Raw genomic sequence first — 17,187 nt, forward strand, 5'->3', positions numbered from 1 at the left:
GACTTGTCAGACAGACACAAAACTCAAAGACATTGTGGGGCTGCAGTTTCAACTAAACTTCATCACTCAAATCCAGTGATGCTTACAAAACCGTAAAGTCAAACAGGTTTTAATCTACACCAACACTGTCTTGCAAGGCCAGTAAAGCCTTTATCTAACCATCATGCTGCTTTGAAAACGGCAGGTGCAGGTGGCATCTGGTCATCCCACAGGCTCAGAATCCCGAAACCATATAAAAGTGTACCATGACAAACCCCTGAGCCGGCAGGACAACCAGACACTACCCACAGATGCTGCATGCAAAGGGCACAAGACTTGCCATCTCTGCCAATACAGGCAGTAATCCTGAATCTATGCTCACTGCCACAAACCATGTCTATCAGAAGATCCCCATCACCTAACTGTGACATGACTGAACATCCGACTAGACATCATATCCCAATGGATCACACGATAAACCAACAATCAAAGACATCAAGGAGCTGGGAACAGACACATCCCACCTGTGAAAACTGGAGTTCATTTGCACGGTGAAAAACCCATCCCTGGCAAAGATGTGATCAACCACAACCTGGTAGTCTCGTTGACATTCAAGGGTCAGAATCAGAGAACCATGCACACTAATCAGTCAGCCATCTGTCTGCAGGTTGTCCTGAGGAGTCTTCTCAAACCCAAATCCACATGCCTGGTGTCCACAAGGCCTGCGAGGCTTCAGGGAGAGTCCTGAATCTCAGGACACAGCAACCACAGAACCATGATGCACCGAGAGCTCAGGGGTTTGTGTAAAAGGTACACAATGATGTGGTTTCGGGATTCTGAGCTGTCAGGACACCAAGGCGTTTTCTGCAGTCACAATACGCCCAGACCCAAGACTCTACACCTCAAGCCTCACTGGTCCTGTGAAGCACCATGCACAAGGACAATGGGGATGACAAGACCCTCCAGGACAACCCACAGACAGACAGCTAACCGTCAGTGCAGATGCTTCTCTCACCCCAACCCTGAATGTAAATGAAGACCAACCAGGAAGCAGATGATCACAAGTCTGTCTGAGATGTTTCTTTCACTGTGAACAGGAAGTCAGCCTTCCACAGGTGGACAGCTCTGCTCCAGCCTTCACCCGAGTGTCCAAAGCATTCATCTAAACACCTGACTACACAACCACTAAGTTAACTGTTCATCTTTCACTCGGGTGATCTACCAGCTACGATGGCAAACGACCCTGCCTTTTAACACTGCGTTAGCTATGGCCACTCAATGACCAGCACAGAAACCAACAACATATAAACCCTCAGGTTCATACCCGGCAGGCTATCCATGCCTTCCAGGACTGCAGCCAAAAACTTCACACAACCATCAACTCACCATCAGACAAACCAAGAGGAGAGGAAATGCCTCTCCTCCTAACACCCTAGACTAGGAACTCTGTAGGCCAGTAAAGCCTTTATCTAACCATCGTGCTGCTTTGAAAACGGCAGGTGCAGGTGGCATCTGGTCATCCCCCAGGCTCAGAATCCCGAAACCATATAAAAGTGTACCATAACAAACCCCTGAGCCGGCAGGACAACCAGACACTACCAACAGATGCTGCATGCAAAGGGCACAAGATGCTACTCTTACAGTCCTGCACTATTGTGGTAACACTGCACCCTCTGGGAAAAGACAACCTATCCTTAGTAAAGACCCTATCACCTTACCTGTGACATGACTGAAACAGCTGACTACACCCGTCCCACTGGATCACACAAGATCCCAACAAACAAACATCCCACCTGTGAAAATTTGAGTTCCTGTGCACGGTGAAAAACCCATCCCTGGCAAAGATGTGATCAACCACAACCTGGTAGTCTCACTCACATTCAGGGTCAGAATCAGAGAACCATGCACACTAATCAGTCAGCCATCTGTCTACAGGTTGTCCTGAGGAGTCTTCTCAAACCCAAATCCACATGCCTGGTGTCCACAAGGCCTGCGAGGCTTCAGGGAGAGTCCTGCGTCTCAGCACACAGCAACCACAGAACCATGATGCACCGAGAGCTCAGGGGTTTGTGTAAAAGGTACACAATGATGTGGTTTCGGGATTCTGAGCTGTCAGGACACCAAGGCGTTTTCTGCAGTCACAACACGCCCAGACCCAAGACTCTACACCTCAAGCCTCACTGGTCCTGTGAAGCACCATGCACAAGGACAATGGGGATGACAAGACCCTCCAGGATAACCCACAGACAGACAGCTAACCATCAGTGCAGATGCTTCTCTCACCCCAACCCTGAATGTAAATGAAGACCAACCAGGAAGCAGATGATCACAAGTCAGTCTGAGATGTTTCTTTCACTGTGAACAGGAAGTCAGCCTTCCACAGGTGGACAGCTAAACACCTGACTATACAACCACTAAGTTAACCTTTCACTGGGTTTATCTACCAGCTACCTTTATAAACCACCTAACTGTGGCCACTCAATGACCAGCACAGAAATCTAACATCACAACACGTTTGTGTCTTGTGGTTGTGACAGACCTGTGGCGTGGATGACCACGCCACAGGTCGAGTCAGGACAAAAATGATGCCAGCAACCCTACGACCTGGTTCAGACCACCTAGGTGTCTACAGTTGCAGCTGCCCTGGCTGTGAAACAGACTGAGGACACAGAAGACAGGAAGCAGCTGACGGAGCCTCGGGTGTGTGCTGCCTCCTGTGATCGCCGCGGTCACACGGCAGCGCGAGGTACAGGCTTAGCCATGGCCTCCAAGCTGAATATGGTCGAAGGCACAACAGGCAGCACAGAGTCTTAGTCCCGGCCGTCCTGTGGCAGCCTGGACGGCCCTACTGATGGTACCACACCTCCCAAGTTTCAACTTCAACCTCACCAGCAGCTTCAGTGATTTTGATAAAATTTCATTTTCAATAGTTTTACCTTTTTTATTATTAAATTGATTTAAGTAATACATTTTTTAGGTTATTAGACAGAGGACTTCATGTACCCTGTAATATTATTTATTAAAATTTGCCCTTGTAGAGATTGAGAGCCTTTTGTGAGCCAAGGAACCAACTGGACTGTATGAATGTCCAGAGCAGGGGCCGGATTCGGGATTCAGGTCTAACTTGAGGGCCTAACAGGGTCAAGATTTAACCAGATCTGTCAACCTCATTTTCATCAGCAATAAAATATGAAAAAATAAACAGCACTGATGATAAATCATTTGGAAATCCATAAAAGTTAAAATAATAAGTTTAAAGGCTCAAATTATGAGTTCAAAAGATCAGAACACTATATCAAAAATAGAAAAAATGTTTTTGAAGAGCAAATATGAGGAGAAAAGTTTAAACCGTAAGTTTCAAAGGTGAAAATATGAGATCATTTTTTAAATCATGAGTTTAAGAGTCAAAATATGACTTAAAATTCTAAATTGTAAGTCTGACAGTTCAAAATATTGGATTAAAAAGCCAAAAAATACAAATTGAAAATGTCAAAATAGGAGCTAGAATTCAAAATGATGACTTAGAGTTAAAAATATCACTAAAATTCAAAATTCTAATGTAAAAGGTCAAAATATGATGTGAAAAGTAAAAATTAGTCATTTAAAATGTCAAAATAAGAGGAATTAAAAAAATTTAAATCATGTTTTTAAAAGTCAAAATATGGAATTAAACAGCCAAAGGAGCTGAAAAGGTCAAAATATGACTTTAAATTTACAACTGGGAATCTAAGAGATAAAAATGTGACATATAAAATCTAATTTATGAGTTGAAAAGGTCAAAGTATGAAATGAAAAGTCAAAATCATAAGTTTGAGTCATAATCTTGATACAAAATTGAAAATATGAAATAAAACAAATTATTTTCTTTCCCCCACATTCTTGACCTTTCATGAAATCTTTCTCACTCTTTACTTTTCAGATTTTTATGGCTTAACAAGGATATTTTAAATAATCAAGTTGAAGTTTACATTTTTATACTGGAGGAAACCTGCAGACCTCAGACTGGTGGGCCAGTTAGAATACAAATATGGTATGATCTTGTGGGCCGGATATAATAATTCCACGGGCCAGATTTGGCCCCCGGGCCTTGAGTTTGACACCCGTGGTCTAGAGTTTTTCTATTTGGGTGGCCTACATGAGGGAATGTTTGAATGAATGAAGCATTTTTCTGTCTAACCTCTAATATCCCACAGATGTTCTATTCCTGTGACGCTTATTTGCTTAACTCTTAAATTTTAAGGGCTGAACAATCCTGCATGCCCAGTTTACGCTGCCTTTTTTAACGCTACTTTTTCTAAGTGCACACAGTTACTGCAACAGTACATTTGGCCTGCTGGGCAACCAGAGTGGACGTCTGGCCTTGTTAAAAAGAAGGAACCATGCCCTCCTAGTCCAGGCAGCCATAGACATTCATGCAGGAGGCAGAGTCCTCCTGGCCAGAGTGGTTTCCTGTTTGTCTTGTTTTTTTGAGTGCAGCATTATCAAAGGACTGATCTGAGTGTGTCAACATCGTAGATCACCACTCCACCCTCTTCAGAAGAACCTAATAAGGGGAAAATAAATAATTTTAGAATAAAGAAAACTTTCCAGGTTTATTACCAATATCTTGGAGTTAAATGTAACTACTAACCTGGTTTTTCATCAAGGTTCTTCATTGTCACATGAAGTCCAACACACATCAGCAGAGAGCTAAAAAAAAGAAAAATAGGATCAGAATATCTCAAATACACCTGCAGATGTTTAATTTCATATATTCAACCCTATAGAACCCAGCGTAGCACCGGCGCTATGGTTAGCATGTTCATTTCTGATTGGCGGTAGATTTGAAACCGGATAAGATAGATCAACCATTCTTTTTGCATATAAAACCTACTCTTTCATTTCACACATTCACCGTGTTTCAGAGCGCTTTTTTGTTTAATGATTTAATAACAAAATAAGATACAATTCTTAATCATTAGTTTTAAAGGTCAAAATAAGATGTAAAAGTCAAAGTCAGGCGTTAAAAATGTCAAAATGTGACAAAAAGTAAAAATCATGAGTTTAAAAAGGGCAAAATATGGAGATAAAAATCAAATCATGAGTTATGAAAGTCAAAACATTGCTCAAAATTTAAAATGGTTGATCTGAAAGTTCAAAATACAACAAAATCGTGAATTTTAACAGTTGAAATGTGAGATGAAATGAAAAATGATGGGTTTAAAAGATCCAACTGTTACTCAACATTTAAAACTGATTTTAAAAGGTCAAAATATAAGACAAAAAGTTAAAACCATAACTGAGTAATGATTGTGAGATACAACATTGAAAATATGAAAACAAATTTCTTTTGCACATTCCTGACTTTTAATCAAAGTATTTCTATTTTTTACTTTTCTTAAGTTTTATGACTCATCAGGGATATCTTAAATAATCGAGGTTAAGTTTACATTTTTATACTGGAGGAAATCTGCAGACTTCATACTGGTATAACCAGGGCCGGGTGTAACTGCACCATGGGCCAGATTAGGCCCCCGGGCCTTGAGTTTGACACCCTCGATTTATGTTTTCTAGGCTTTGTGATTTGGTTGATTCAGCCGTTACTTCAAACAAAAAAACAGACTGTGGACTCCTGCACAACACCGTCTGCAAACAACAATCACTAATCAAATTTTACCTGAAGTCCAGGTACTTGGACACCTTTAGCCCCCATGTGTTAGTGAGGGTGTAATCAGTCCTGGTCCCTGCAAGGCAATCATGCTCATCCCAGCAACATGGAGGTCCAAAGGTCCTAAAATATAGGAATTTATTTAGCTGCATGCAAAAAATCTGCACCAACCATACAAAAATTAAAAAACGTCTTTTAGTAAATAACTGTTCGTAAAGGATACAAACTTGCTATTTTCCAGTACGTACGATGTAATGCAGATGGGTCATCACTTCTCTGCATCATGACAGGAGTAGTTCACTGTATCCTTGATATGCCATGGTGATCTCCATCCTGCAGAAGCAGTAAGAGTACAGTGCTGCTTCACAGAACATCAACAGCCCTCCATTTAAAACAAGAGTACTGTGAGTGTTAGCATAATAAAATAATAGCAACAACGAACTGAAATCTAATGGAGCATCTAAATTTTGTATTCAAGGGCTAAGTGGAAGATTTTTGTTCCCACACGCTGTAAATAAGAACGTACCCGTTACTTTAAAAAAAGACTAGAATCCTGCATCAATACCATCTGCAAACAACAATCACTAAAATAAACAATATTTACCTGAAGTTCAGGTACTTGGGGACATTTTTGCCCCCATTTGTTCGTCACAGTGTTGGTGAGGGGGTAGCGAGTCCTGCTCCCTCTCTCAGTCCAGGTCCTTGTCTGACTGGCTGCAAGACAGCCATGCTGGTCAGCAACATGGAGGAGGTCCAAAGGCCTTAAATATAGAAATACATTTATCTGCATGCTAAAATCTGCCCCAATCACACAAGACATATAAATTAAAAATCTGCCTAACTTTGTAGAAAATTGGTATTTATCCTGTTCTTACCTTGGAATGCAGACGGGTCATCACGCCTCTGCAACGAGACAAAAGTGGTTCACTATGTTCTTGACATGCCATGGTGATGTCCATCCTGCAGAGGCAACAATAATGATCACCTTCAATAAAGACTGAGTTTTAATTCAGGATGTTCTCTGGCATCCATTACCCCATTTAGCTAAACACCCATTTAAACTGGATTTAACCGACTAGTGTAAAAAGTAGGAAATACTAAGAAAACAGTCAAAATCCTCAGAGTCATTGTGTGAGCGGGTATGATAACTCAACCCTGCTCAACCAAAGAGCCAAACTGTTGAAAAATACATTTGAAAGAGCCACAGTCTAAGTGTTGAAAAGAGATAAATACCCAAATATCTAACCATAATTCATCAACTCTTTGAAAAGATCCTCATTGCTCAAACTCGGCTCGTTCAAATATCTTCAAAATTCTTGGGCCAGGTGGAACTTCGAAGATACCAGTCTTTGGCCCGACACCAGCATTATCAAAGTCACCACTTTTCAGGGAATAAATAAAATATTATCTTGATATTTATTACTGATTTAAGATTGATTAAAACCACTGACACATGGAAAGGGTGACCAACAGCACTGATACAAGGTTTTAACCTGATGTCAGTGATAAATAAAATAAATATATGCTCATTATCAGTGATATATGGTTTTATCTGACACTATACAGACATTTGCATCCCTTTTAACCTCATAATTATCCACCAAGTCACTGTTTTATTTCAACTATGGATTAACTGCTCTATAATCTCCATGGTGAAAAGGGACAAGAATGGGTTAACTTGGCAATGAAAACAAGTTAAAGTGGTAAAATGGTCGAAAAATGGCAAAGAAGTAAAAAAAAAAATGGATGAAAGTTGGCAAGCATTGGGAGAAAAAGAGGCATTAAATGGTGAAAGGCAGCTTAAATGTGCAAGAAGGGGGAAAAAATTCAAAAAGGGGAAATTTTAGAAAATAGCAAAAAGCAAGCGAAACAAGGCAAAAACTGATAAGTTAGTCAAAAATGTGGCAAAAAATTAGTGTACAAAAAGCGGAAAGAAGTGACAAAAATGGTCAAAAACTGGGGAGAAAAAAGTGGCAAAATTGATTAAAAAATGAGTTAAGGGTGGAAAAAATGGTCAAAAACCAAAAATGTGGCAAAAATGAGTGAAAAGAGACAAAAATGGACAAGAGTGGCAAACTGGTCAAATCTAGCAAAGGAGTGGCAAAAAATGGCAATTATCTGGAGAAAAAGTGGTAAAATTGATTAAAAAATGAGTTGCAGGTGGCAAAAATGCAGTAAAATGTGGCAAAAATAAGTAATTCAGATGGGAAAAGTGGCATTTCATGGCAAAAAAGCAGCTTAAATGTGCAAGAAGGGGCACAAGATGGAAAATAACAAAAACGAGGACAAACTAGTGAAAAATGGCACAAGAACCCAGCCCAATATGAAAGGTTTTTATCAGATTAACTCGTTAATCTCTGAATTACTTCAGGGCATCCCGCCCATAAAACAGGACATAAAGGTAAAACGGAGGGACAGGATCAGGAAAGCCTGGGGCTGAAGATCCAAGGACCAGACTTGAACCAGGCCTTCCTGACTTAAGTAGGCCCCGGTTTAACCATCGAGCTACCAGGAATGCCAGCGTAGATGTTTCAGTGTTAGTGGATGTTTAAGCAGGCACACAGAGGCTTTATTCCTACACTAACACTTAAACGAGAACATCACGTGTTTTAGCACAGCGAGCTAGCACAGGCTAACGGCCAGTGTTTAGCACCCACCTGTCCAGCACAAAACAGCCCAACTCTGGGTCGCTCTCCAGCCAAAACCCAGACCCTCTAACCGAAGAGGCTCCTCATGAGCCCACACGCCGCTGAAAGACAGCTTGGTAGCGGTTCTTGTCTGCGAACCAGGTCCTAGCTGCTCCTTAAACACTCTCACACAGGAGGATCCGCCATGGCTGCCTCAAACAGACCGTCACGTGTTAGCGGCGGTATAAATACGCTCCGCCCCCTACCGTTCTCCACGTGAAGCACCGCAGGACTGGCTGTGACGTCACCCCGCTGCCCCTCCCCCTAGGTGACTTTTGCAGCTTTCATGTAATCAAGCTTCCATAAACAGATGCTCTTAGCCCGGTCTCTCACCCCATAGATACTTTATCTGGAGTAACAAAGACTTTCTCTGCAAAATAAGTTAAAACCGGGTCAACAATGACATCATGCTGTCAGCCAGTTACTAAATCAAAATGGTCAGTTATATGGGTACACTGGATTCTTGGAAAAATACCCCTTCTCTAATATCATAGTGGAACAATGTTGAAGATGATCTACTTTGGAGAAGTCTGGTCTTTGCCTTTCCAGTTTTAAATCACTAACAAAGTCAGAGAAATCTCATCTAAACGTTTCCCCAGACTCTACCCCGCTAAAGCACTCCTTCAGAAATATAAACATGATATTACTGACATAAACTGCTCTCTCTGCAATAACTCACCAGAAACCACCTCACATCTGTTTTGGACTTGTTCATTTACAGATGAATTTTGTTTCTGATTTACAGACGAGAGACACAGACAAACTTTTTGTTATAAACCTTTTATTTTTAAAAAGGTTTAAAACCTGGCTCAAAACCTTTCTTTCCAGCGTTTGTATCCGGACTCAAAATCTCTGTCAAGCGCTCTGAAAACACCAAAGTACGGAAGAGTATTAGGGCCACTGAAGAAAAAATTAGAGACGATTTTTTTTTTTTCACTTGTGAGAAAAAAGTCAGGATTCTGAGATTAAAGTCAGAATTCTGAGATTAATCTCAGAATTCTGAAAAAAAAATTTGAGACTTTTTTTTTCATTTGAAGAATAAAGTCAGAATTCTGACTTTTTTCTCAGAATTCTGACTTTAATCTGAGAATTCTGACTTTAATCTGAGAATTCTGACTTTTTTCTCAGAATTCTGACTTTAATCTGAGAATTCTGACTTTAATCTGAGAATTCTGACTTTTTTCTCACAAGTGAAAAAAAAAATTTCATCTCAAAATTTTTCTTTTTCAGTGGCCCCAATACTCTTCCATACCAAAGCTATTAAGACTTTGCAAATAATAAAAAAATATCTACACAGTGTTACTGTGTGACTGTGCAAGACTAGAAAAAAACAAAGTTGATGCTTCCTTACCCTTGGAAATATTTATTTCTATTATGTACTTTCCTACTTTTGTTACCGTTTATAATTATTTTTTTCTATGGTTGTATTTATGTTTCTGTATGTACCTTTGTGTTTCAGTAAAAAAAAAAAATGCACGGAATATCAGTTTATTTGGCAGGTAATTCTTTTTTTTGTTTGTTTGCTTGTTGTTTTGTTTGTTTTGAGAGGGATATTTATATATTATTTATTTAATAAATAACTAAAGCAAACAAGATCCAATTAAAAATAAAACAAAAGTAAATGTAGTATAATATGAATGTAAAAAATATCTATTTTAAGATCGGTATATTGATTACATTGTAATATTTTTTCAAATCTCTTTACTATTTCATAAAAATAATTTTCTATTAGTGTTATGTTATTTTTAATTTTATTTTACTGAACTGTATTTTTTCCCCCTCTTATTCAAACTCAATTTATTTTTTATTTTATTTATGTCAACTTAATTGTTCACGTTTTGATTAAATTGGAGGCATGTTAAATTAAAAAGATAAATAATCCAATTTATTTATTTCTTACTGACTGGTAAACTAATTCAACAGTTTATTTTCTTTTTCACTTTTCAAATACTTATCAGGTGAAAGAAATATTTTTTAGTTTCATATATCTTTCAGTTCAAGGCATTAATTTAATTATTTTGTCGTCTATGAGGAATGTTTTTCTTGCAGTTTCATGTGATTATTTTATTTATATCCTTCATTTCTCTGTTTTTATCTTCCTTTTTAACATTTTTTTATTCCATCTGTTTCTCTTGGTTTGTTGATTTTTATTGAGCTAATGATAAAAACATTTTTTAAAATATTCCGTGCCGTTTCTTTAAATTAAATTGTTTATAATCTTCTATGGTTTTAAAACTGTCCAGCAGAGGGCGGTGTGTTCGAAGGTGGTTGGTTTCTGCCGTTTTTCCAGCGTAGAAGAAGACAGAAAGCAAACATCATGGCGGCGCCCTCAGAACACGTTGAAGCCGCCTCCCCAGAGACAGATCCTCCTAAAATGACCATAAAAGAAGATTATGAGACCACCAAAGACCCGGAGACCTCAGACTCAGAACCGAAAGATCAGGACCAAGACTCAGGTGAAGATGAGGATGAGGATGGAGGCGAGCCTCCCGCACCGAGGATCCGAGACACCCCTCAGGACATCAGGCTGGAGGCGATCGCCAACACGGTCGCTCTCCACCCGAGCAGAGACGTCCTGGTGGTCGGGGACGTGGACGGGGACGTGTACGCCTACTCCTACTCCTGTACTGAGGGGGCGAACAAGGAGCTGTGGTCGTCCGGACACCACATGAAGTCCTGCAGGCAGGTCCGGTTCTCCTCAGACGGGCTGAAGCTCTACAGCGTCTCTAAGGACAAAGCGGTCCACCTGCTGGACGCGGAGAGGGGGCAGCTGGTGACCAGGATCCGGGGGGCGCACGAGGCTCCCATCAACAGTCTGCTGCTGGTGGACGAAAACATACTGGCGACCGGAGACGACAAGGGGACCCTGAAGGTCTGGATGGGTCCTTTAAGGGTTTAGTGCCATGACCAGGATTAAAAAATACCCTTGCAAGAGCCACAATCTGAGTGGAGAGAAGTGGCAAAAACAGGTTAACTTGGAATAAAAACAAGTTAAAGTGGTGAAATGGTCCAAAAGCCACGAAGAAGTGACAAAAAAATGGGTGAAAGTTGGCAAAAATTGATTAAAAATGTGTTAAAGGTGGCAAAAATTGATTAAAAATGTGTTATAGGTGGCAAAAATTGATTAAAAATGTGTTATAGGTGGCAAAAATGCAGTGAAATGTGGCAAAAATGAGTAACAAAAAATGGTAAAAAAAAAAAAAAAAAAGCCTTCCTTAAGAAAAGGCAGCTTAAATGTTCAAAAAGGGGGAGAAAATGGAAAATAACAAAAGCAGGCTAAACAAGGCCAAAACTGGTGGAAAAAAATTGGTAATAAAAAATCAGTGAAAATGTGGCAAAAAGTGAGCGGACAAAAAATGGACAGAAGTGACAAAATGGTCAAAAACTTGGGAGAAAAAGTTTCAAAATTGATTAAAAAATGAGTTACAGGTGACAAAAATTCTCAAAACCTAAAAACGTGGTGGAAAAAAAGTGAAAGAGACTAAAAGGGACAAAAAATGGCAAAAATAGGAAATAAAGTAGCATTCAAGATAAAAATTTGATAACAAAAACTGAGTTACAGGTGGCAAAATTGGTCAAAAAATAGTAAAAATGTGGCAAAAATGAGTGAAAAGAGACCAAAATTGACTGAAGTGGCAAAAATGGGTAAAAAGTGGCAAATAATGGGTGAAACTGGCATAAATTGGAAGAAAAATTGGCAAAATAGGTTTAAAAATGAGTTACAGGTGACAAAATTGTTCAAAAAATGGTAAAAATGTGGCAAAAATGAGTGAAAAGAGACTTTAAGGGAAAGAAGTGGCAAAAATGGGGAAAAAGTGGCATTTAATGGAAAAAGGCAACTTAAAGGGGCAAAACCCGGCAAAAATTGATTGATAATGGAAAAAAGGGGGGGAAATTTTTCAGATAAGGGCAAAGGAAATATACAAACAAAAAAATAAAGGTTGACCTTTTTCTAAGCCAACTACACAAGAGTGGGAAACAAACTGATTAATGTTTCATGCAGTGTATAATTTCTGAGGTTAAATTTGACCTTTTTTAAGTTTTGGGGGGGAAATATCTCAAATAAAGACATTAAAGAGCTTCATATCACCGGAAAAGAGCCACATGTGGCTCAGGAGTTTCACTGATTTGAAGTATCCATGTAAATCCATTAAATAGATGACAGACTAATGTATGTCTGTAAAAAAAGCCCTGAACAGACCAATGAAAATCAAGCCTCCATGCACCCAGTCTGAGATGGCTGTACCCTCCTCTGACCGTTTGTTTGTTTGTTTGTTGTTGGAGGTGTGGGATATGAGGAAGGGGACGGCCATCATGGATCTGAAACACCATGAGGATTACATCAGTGACATCGCCGTGGACCAGGCCAAGAGGATCCTCCTCACTGCCAGGTAAACAGAATTTAACCTGCAGCTCATACTGGTGGACTGGTTTTCTCTGTCCATTCTGAACCACAAACTAAAACCACCGAGGTTTCAGAGCCTCTTTGACCCCAACAAGCCAAACTCTGACGTCTTAACCAAGCATTTATCCTGATTCAGCGGCGATGGTACCATGGGCGTCTTCAACATCAAGCGGCGAAGGTTCGACCTGCTGTCCGAGTTTCAGAGCGGCGATCTGACCTCAGTGGCGATAATGAAGCGAGGGAAGAAGGTGGTCTGTGGTTCCAGCGAGGGAACCATCTACATCTTCAACTGGAACGGCTTCGGCGCCACCAGCGACCGCTTCGCCCTCAAGGCCGAGTCGGTGGAGTGCATCGTCCCCGTCACAGACAGCATCATGTGCACAGCGTCCATGGACGGATACATCCGGTGAGTTTGGCTAGTCCAGGGCTGTTTAAGAACGAAATGTCCAAGGCCTCAAATGTCACAGATCTGAACTGAAGTAAGAGTCTTTTCTGGGTCTTTTGAAGATCTAAAGCGACCAATCAAACAATCAGACATTTCCAGGTTAGAGTTTTGATTTCTTCGTTTGTCAGAGATCTCAGGTGATCTTAAAGATCAAAATGACCAGTCAGCATATGTCTTAATTCTTAGAAATGTCCTAAAATGATCTTCTGATGGTCTAGGTTTGTCTGGAAGAGGTCCACAAGGTCTGTCAGTGGTCCATCCTGATGTTTTTGTACCCTAAACAGGTTTCGCTGCCTATAAAATCATTAAAAATGGCCATAAGATGGTCAGACTTTTCTTAAAACCTTTGGGTTGGCCAAACTGGTGTTAATACCATTGACTGGTCCTTTAGATGGACCCGCTTGGACCTTCAATGACCTTCAATGACCCTGGTGTTTTCCAGAGGTCCAACCTGACATCGCTGTACCCTATTTATTTGACAATAGCCAAAAAAGGCCAAACAATTATTTTCAATGGTATAAATCAGCGTTTTGATACCCTGGTGGTCTGAAATGGTACATTATAGCCTGTCAATGCTCGTGTTGTCTTTAACCCTCAGACCCCTTTTGCTCTTACTTTGGCAGTTATCATGCTAAGATGATGATATTTGACAAAGATGTGATTTTTGAAATGTCATTATCCAAACTGTGTTGACAGAATTTTCCTCTGTGTAGACAAAAACTCACACTCTCCCCCCTAAAGCCCTTTTAGGCCTCACTGACTACCATTAAAGCCACTTATTTTCAATCTACTGCCACTGCAGTACAGAAATAAGAAATCCTGTCAATTCCTCTGTAATCCAGTCATTCAGAGGTAAAATTATTCGCACACCAAAAAAATGCCACCAATTTTCATTATTTTTCAATGTTTGCAGAGAGGCATTGTGGGAGATGATGACCTTGTTTGAACTGATAGGATATGTCAGTGGCTGTAGGCCAGTGGAAACAATTATTTCAACTAAAACTACTTTGGGTGTTTTCTGTGGATGTCAGAGTCTGGTGAAAAATTTAAATTAGGAAAATAAATTCACATTTGTTATACATGATGAAGGACCAAAGATTAAAACAAGTTTTTTCTTTTATGTTGAATATTTCTGAATATATCCAATGTCCTCAAAGCATCTAAGAGGGAGGGTGTGATTTTTTTTGTGTCAGAAAATGTGGTGTTATGTAAATAAACTGGCATTTATAGGGTTAAAATTATGAAAAATAATTCACATCTGCTATACATAACGAGGACTGGCGCTAAGGACCAAAAATTAAAAATGAAGTTTTTTCATTCATTTTTATTACTTTTAGATATATCCAATGTCGTAAAAGGGCTTTAAGAGGGAGAGTGTGATGTTTTTAAAGGAGGGCCTGAGGGTTAAATGGTCTAACCCAATATGTCTGGACTCCAAACTCCCTTATGGTTAAAATTGCCCAACAAAACAACAATATGGTCTTCTAGGTCGGCCATTTAATTAACAAAACCATGTTTAGTTTATGTTTTTTATTGGTCCAGCCTGATGTAGCTGGACTTCAAAATTAGTATATTGAAAGCCTTTGATGGTTTTTCTAGAGCTAAAATTTGGTTTTATACTGGTTCCAACTGGTCTTTCTACGTTCCTGTTGATTTAAAATGGTCTATTGAGGTTTATCAGTGGACCGCTTTATTGTGTCTGGACTTTAAACTCTTTTTTTTAGAGAGAAAAATCTGGTTTTTCAATGGGGTTTTTCAGTGGTCCACCATTGTGTACCTCCAGTGATGATTCTATGTATAAAATAGCCAAAGATGGCATTAAGATGGTCCCGTCTGGTTTTAGGCTTCCCAATTAGACCATGTCTTTGGCCAAACCAGTGTTTTTGACAGCCTTTGCTGGTTTCTCAATGCTTATTTGGCGGTACCATCTGGCTTTTTAACGGACCAGATGCCTTCAGTGGTCCAATGAGGTTTTCCAGTGGTCCAGTCAGGTCTTCTAATAGTCTAACTCAAGACTCGATTGCTCTTTTGTTATCTTAAGATAATGATCCAAAACAGCCACCACTAAAATCTCTGGTTTCTTTTCAGACGTGTGGTATCCCAGTCCTCTAACATCCAGAAGTTAAAGTGAGATAATTCTGTGGTTGAATCCAAACTAAGGACAGTTTCCTCTCGAGCCAGCTATCTGGGATCAGTCCAGTTCTTCTAACTTCACCAGTCACGTAAACTTTTTAACAGTTAAATCTGTCTCTCCTCAGAGCCGTCAACCTCCTTCCCAACCGGGTCATCGGCTGCATCGGGCAGCACGTCGGCGAACCCATCGAAGAGCTCGCCACGTCCTGGGACTCCCGCTTCCTGGCCAGCAGTGCCCACGACCAGCTCATCAAGTTCTGGGACATTTCCAGTTTACCCAGTCAGACGGTCAACGAATATCGCAAGAGAAAGAAGAAAGACGGACGGATGAAATCTCTCACGAAGAAAGCTCACGGAGACAACGACTTCTTCTCAGGACTGGTAGAGGAGACGGAGAAGAAGGAGGAGGAGGAAGAGGAGGAGGAGGAGGAGGAGGACGACGACAGCGACAGTGGAAGTGATTAACAAACAGCTGTCTGGGACTAATGTTTAATTATGGGATGTCTGCTTTATGAACAGATTCCTCCTACGTACCAGGATGTCTGTGGATTGATTGGCCATCTATGGTGCCTAACAGCGTCAGCAGTATGTGCGATAGCATGGAGGCATCTATGGCTGTCTTTGACTGAACCAAGCTAGGCTTCAGTCTGTGAGGCCCTGTAAACTTAAAATAAGTTGGATGATTCTGTGTTTACACCAGGAGGTCAGTAGGGGAATAATCTCCTCACAGAGTCAGTAATGGAAGTCTGTACCATGTGATATGGAGACTGCTTATCAACCAAAATGTATTAGTCCATTACGGACTGTGGTTATATCTCAGAAACTCTTTAAGGGCCATGTACATGAAATGTATCCTATGGCTGCAAAACCCTGTCATTGTATAATACAGAAAAATAAGGATTCTTTTGGTACGTACCTAAAATGGTGTGTCCAATAATTTATAGCACTAAGCTATACAGATAAACATAAATAAAGGATGTTTTTGTGTCAGTTTGTCCTTGTATCCTGGATAATTTGTTGCAAAATGCAACTGACATTAAATATCTATGAAAAAATACACACCTTGTTTTTGTTTAGTCAAAAGAAAATGTTCCTCAAATGTGAAAATTGGCACGTAAATGCCAGGGTTTAAGGAAAAGTGTTATAATGGTTAATAACACCGGCAGAGAGGGGGAGGTAGGGATTAACGGACAAATTTGTCAGACTTTCCTCATGTCCAACAGAAATATAAAGTGCAGAGTTCTTATGAATTAAGTATTTTTTCAGAATATTACCTTCCCTGTGTATGTTTTGTGTGAAATAAATACCTAAATAATTTAGTTTGTATCTTTGTATCTTTTTTATTAGAGTGGTGTAATTAGTTTAATCATGTAATATAACACTTTATATTATCTGAGGGTTTTTTTTAATTTCACTTTAATGTACTACAACTTTACAAGGAGCCCCTACACATATGAAATAATTTCATAATTCATCATCCTGTGTCTACCACTGATTTAAACACCAATAACAGACAATATTTATTCTTAACATTCTTATTTCCTTTACATCAGCAGTTTTCAAAGTGTGAGGTGGGCCTCCCCTGGGGGGCGCCACAGAGCTTCAGGGGAGGCGTGGAACCATAAACCAGAAAAAAAAAAGTGATTTGCTTTCCTACCTTCTGCTGTGCATGGAGGAAAATGAATAGACTTATAGTAACTATAAGGCAGTGATACTCAATGTGTGATTATTAGTGGCTCTTTGATATCTTCTTTTAAATATTATTCCCCCAGAAAACCTTAAAACAGAGAAACTTTTTGTCCCTTTATACCATTTTTCGACTCTTTTCACCCATTTAAGAATCCTTTTGTCACTAAATACCACTTTTTTCTAATGGAAGCCAATTCCCACC

The 17,187-nt window shown here is 39.8% G+C and overlaps 1 protein-coding gene and 1 long non-coding RNA gene across 2 annotated transcripts; one reads left to right on the plus strand and one right to left on the minus strand.

The window, feature by feature from the left end:
* Positions 1 to 4,012: 4,012 nt before the first annotated feature.
* Positions 4,013 to 8,442, minus strand: LOC121504986. Its single transcript, XR_005991499.1, has 7 exons — positions 8,284 to 8,442; positions 6,502 to 6,586; positions 6,231 to 6,387; positions 5,875 to 5,959; positions 5,636 to 5,749; positions 4,610 to 4,668; positions 4,013 to 4,522 (listed from the first exon to the last, which is right to left on the minus strand). It is a non-coding gene; the product is annotated as an uncharacterized LOC121504986 (long non-coding RNA).
* A 2,188-nt stretch (positions 8,443 to 10,630) lies between these two features.
* Positions 10,631 to 16,552, plus strand: wdr55 (WD repeat domain 55). Its single transcript, XM_041778847.1, has 4 exons — positions 10,631 to 11,185; positions 12,598 to 12,704; positions 12,855 to 13,124; positions 15,422 to 16,552. The coding sequence occupies exons 1-4, from the start codon at positions 10,631 to 10,633 to the stop codon at positions 15,759 to 15,761; spliced, it is 1,272 nt and encodes a 423-aa protein (XP_041634781.1). The 3' UTR covers positions 15,762 to 16,552.
* The last annotated feature ends 635 nt before the right edge of the window (positions 16,553 to 17,187 follow it).

The sequence above is a fragment of the Cheilinus undulatus genome, linkage group 22 (genome assembly GCF_018320785.1).
Source record: "Cheilinus undulatus linkage group 22, ASM1832078v1, whole genome shotgun sequence".
Lineage (NCBI taxonomy): Eukaryota > Metazoa > Chordata > Actinopteri > Labriformes > Labridae > Cheilinus > Cheilinus undulatus.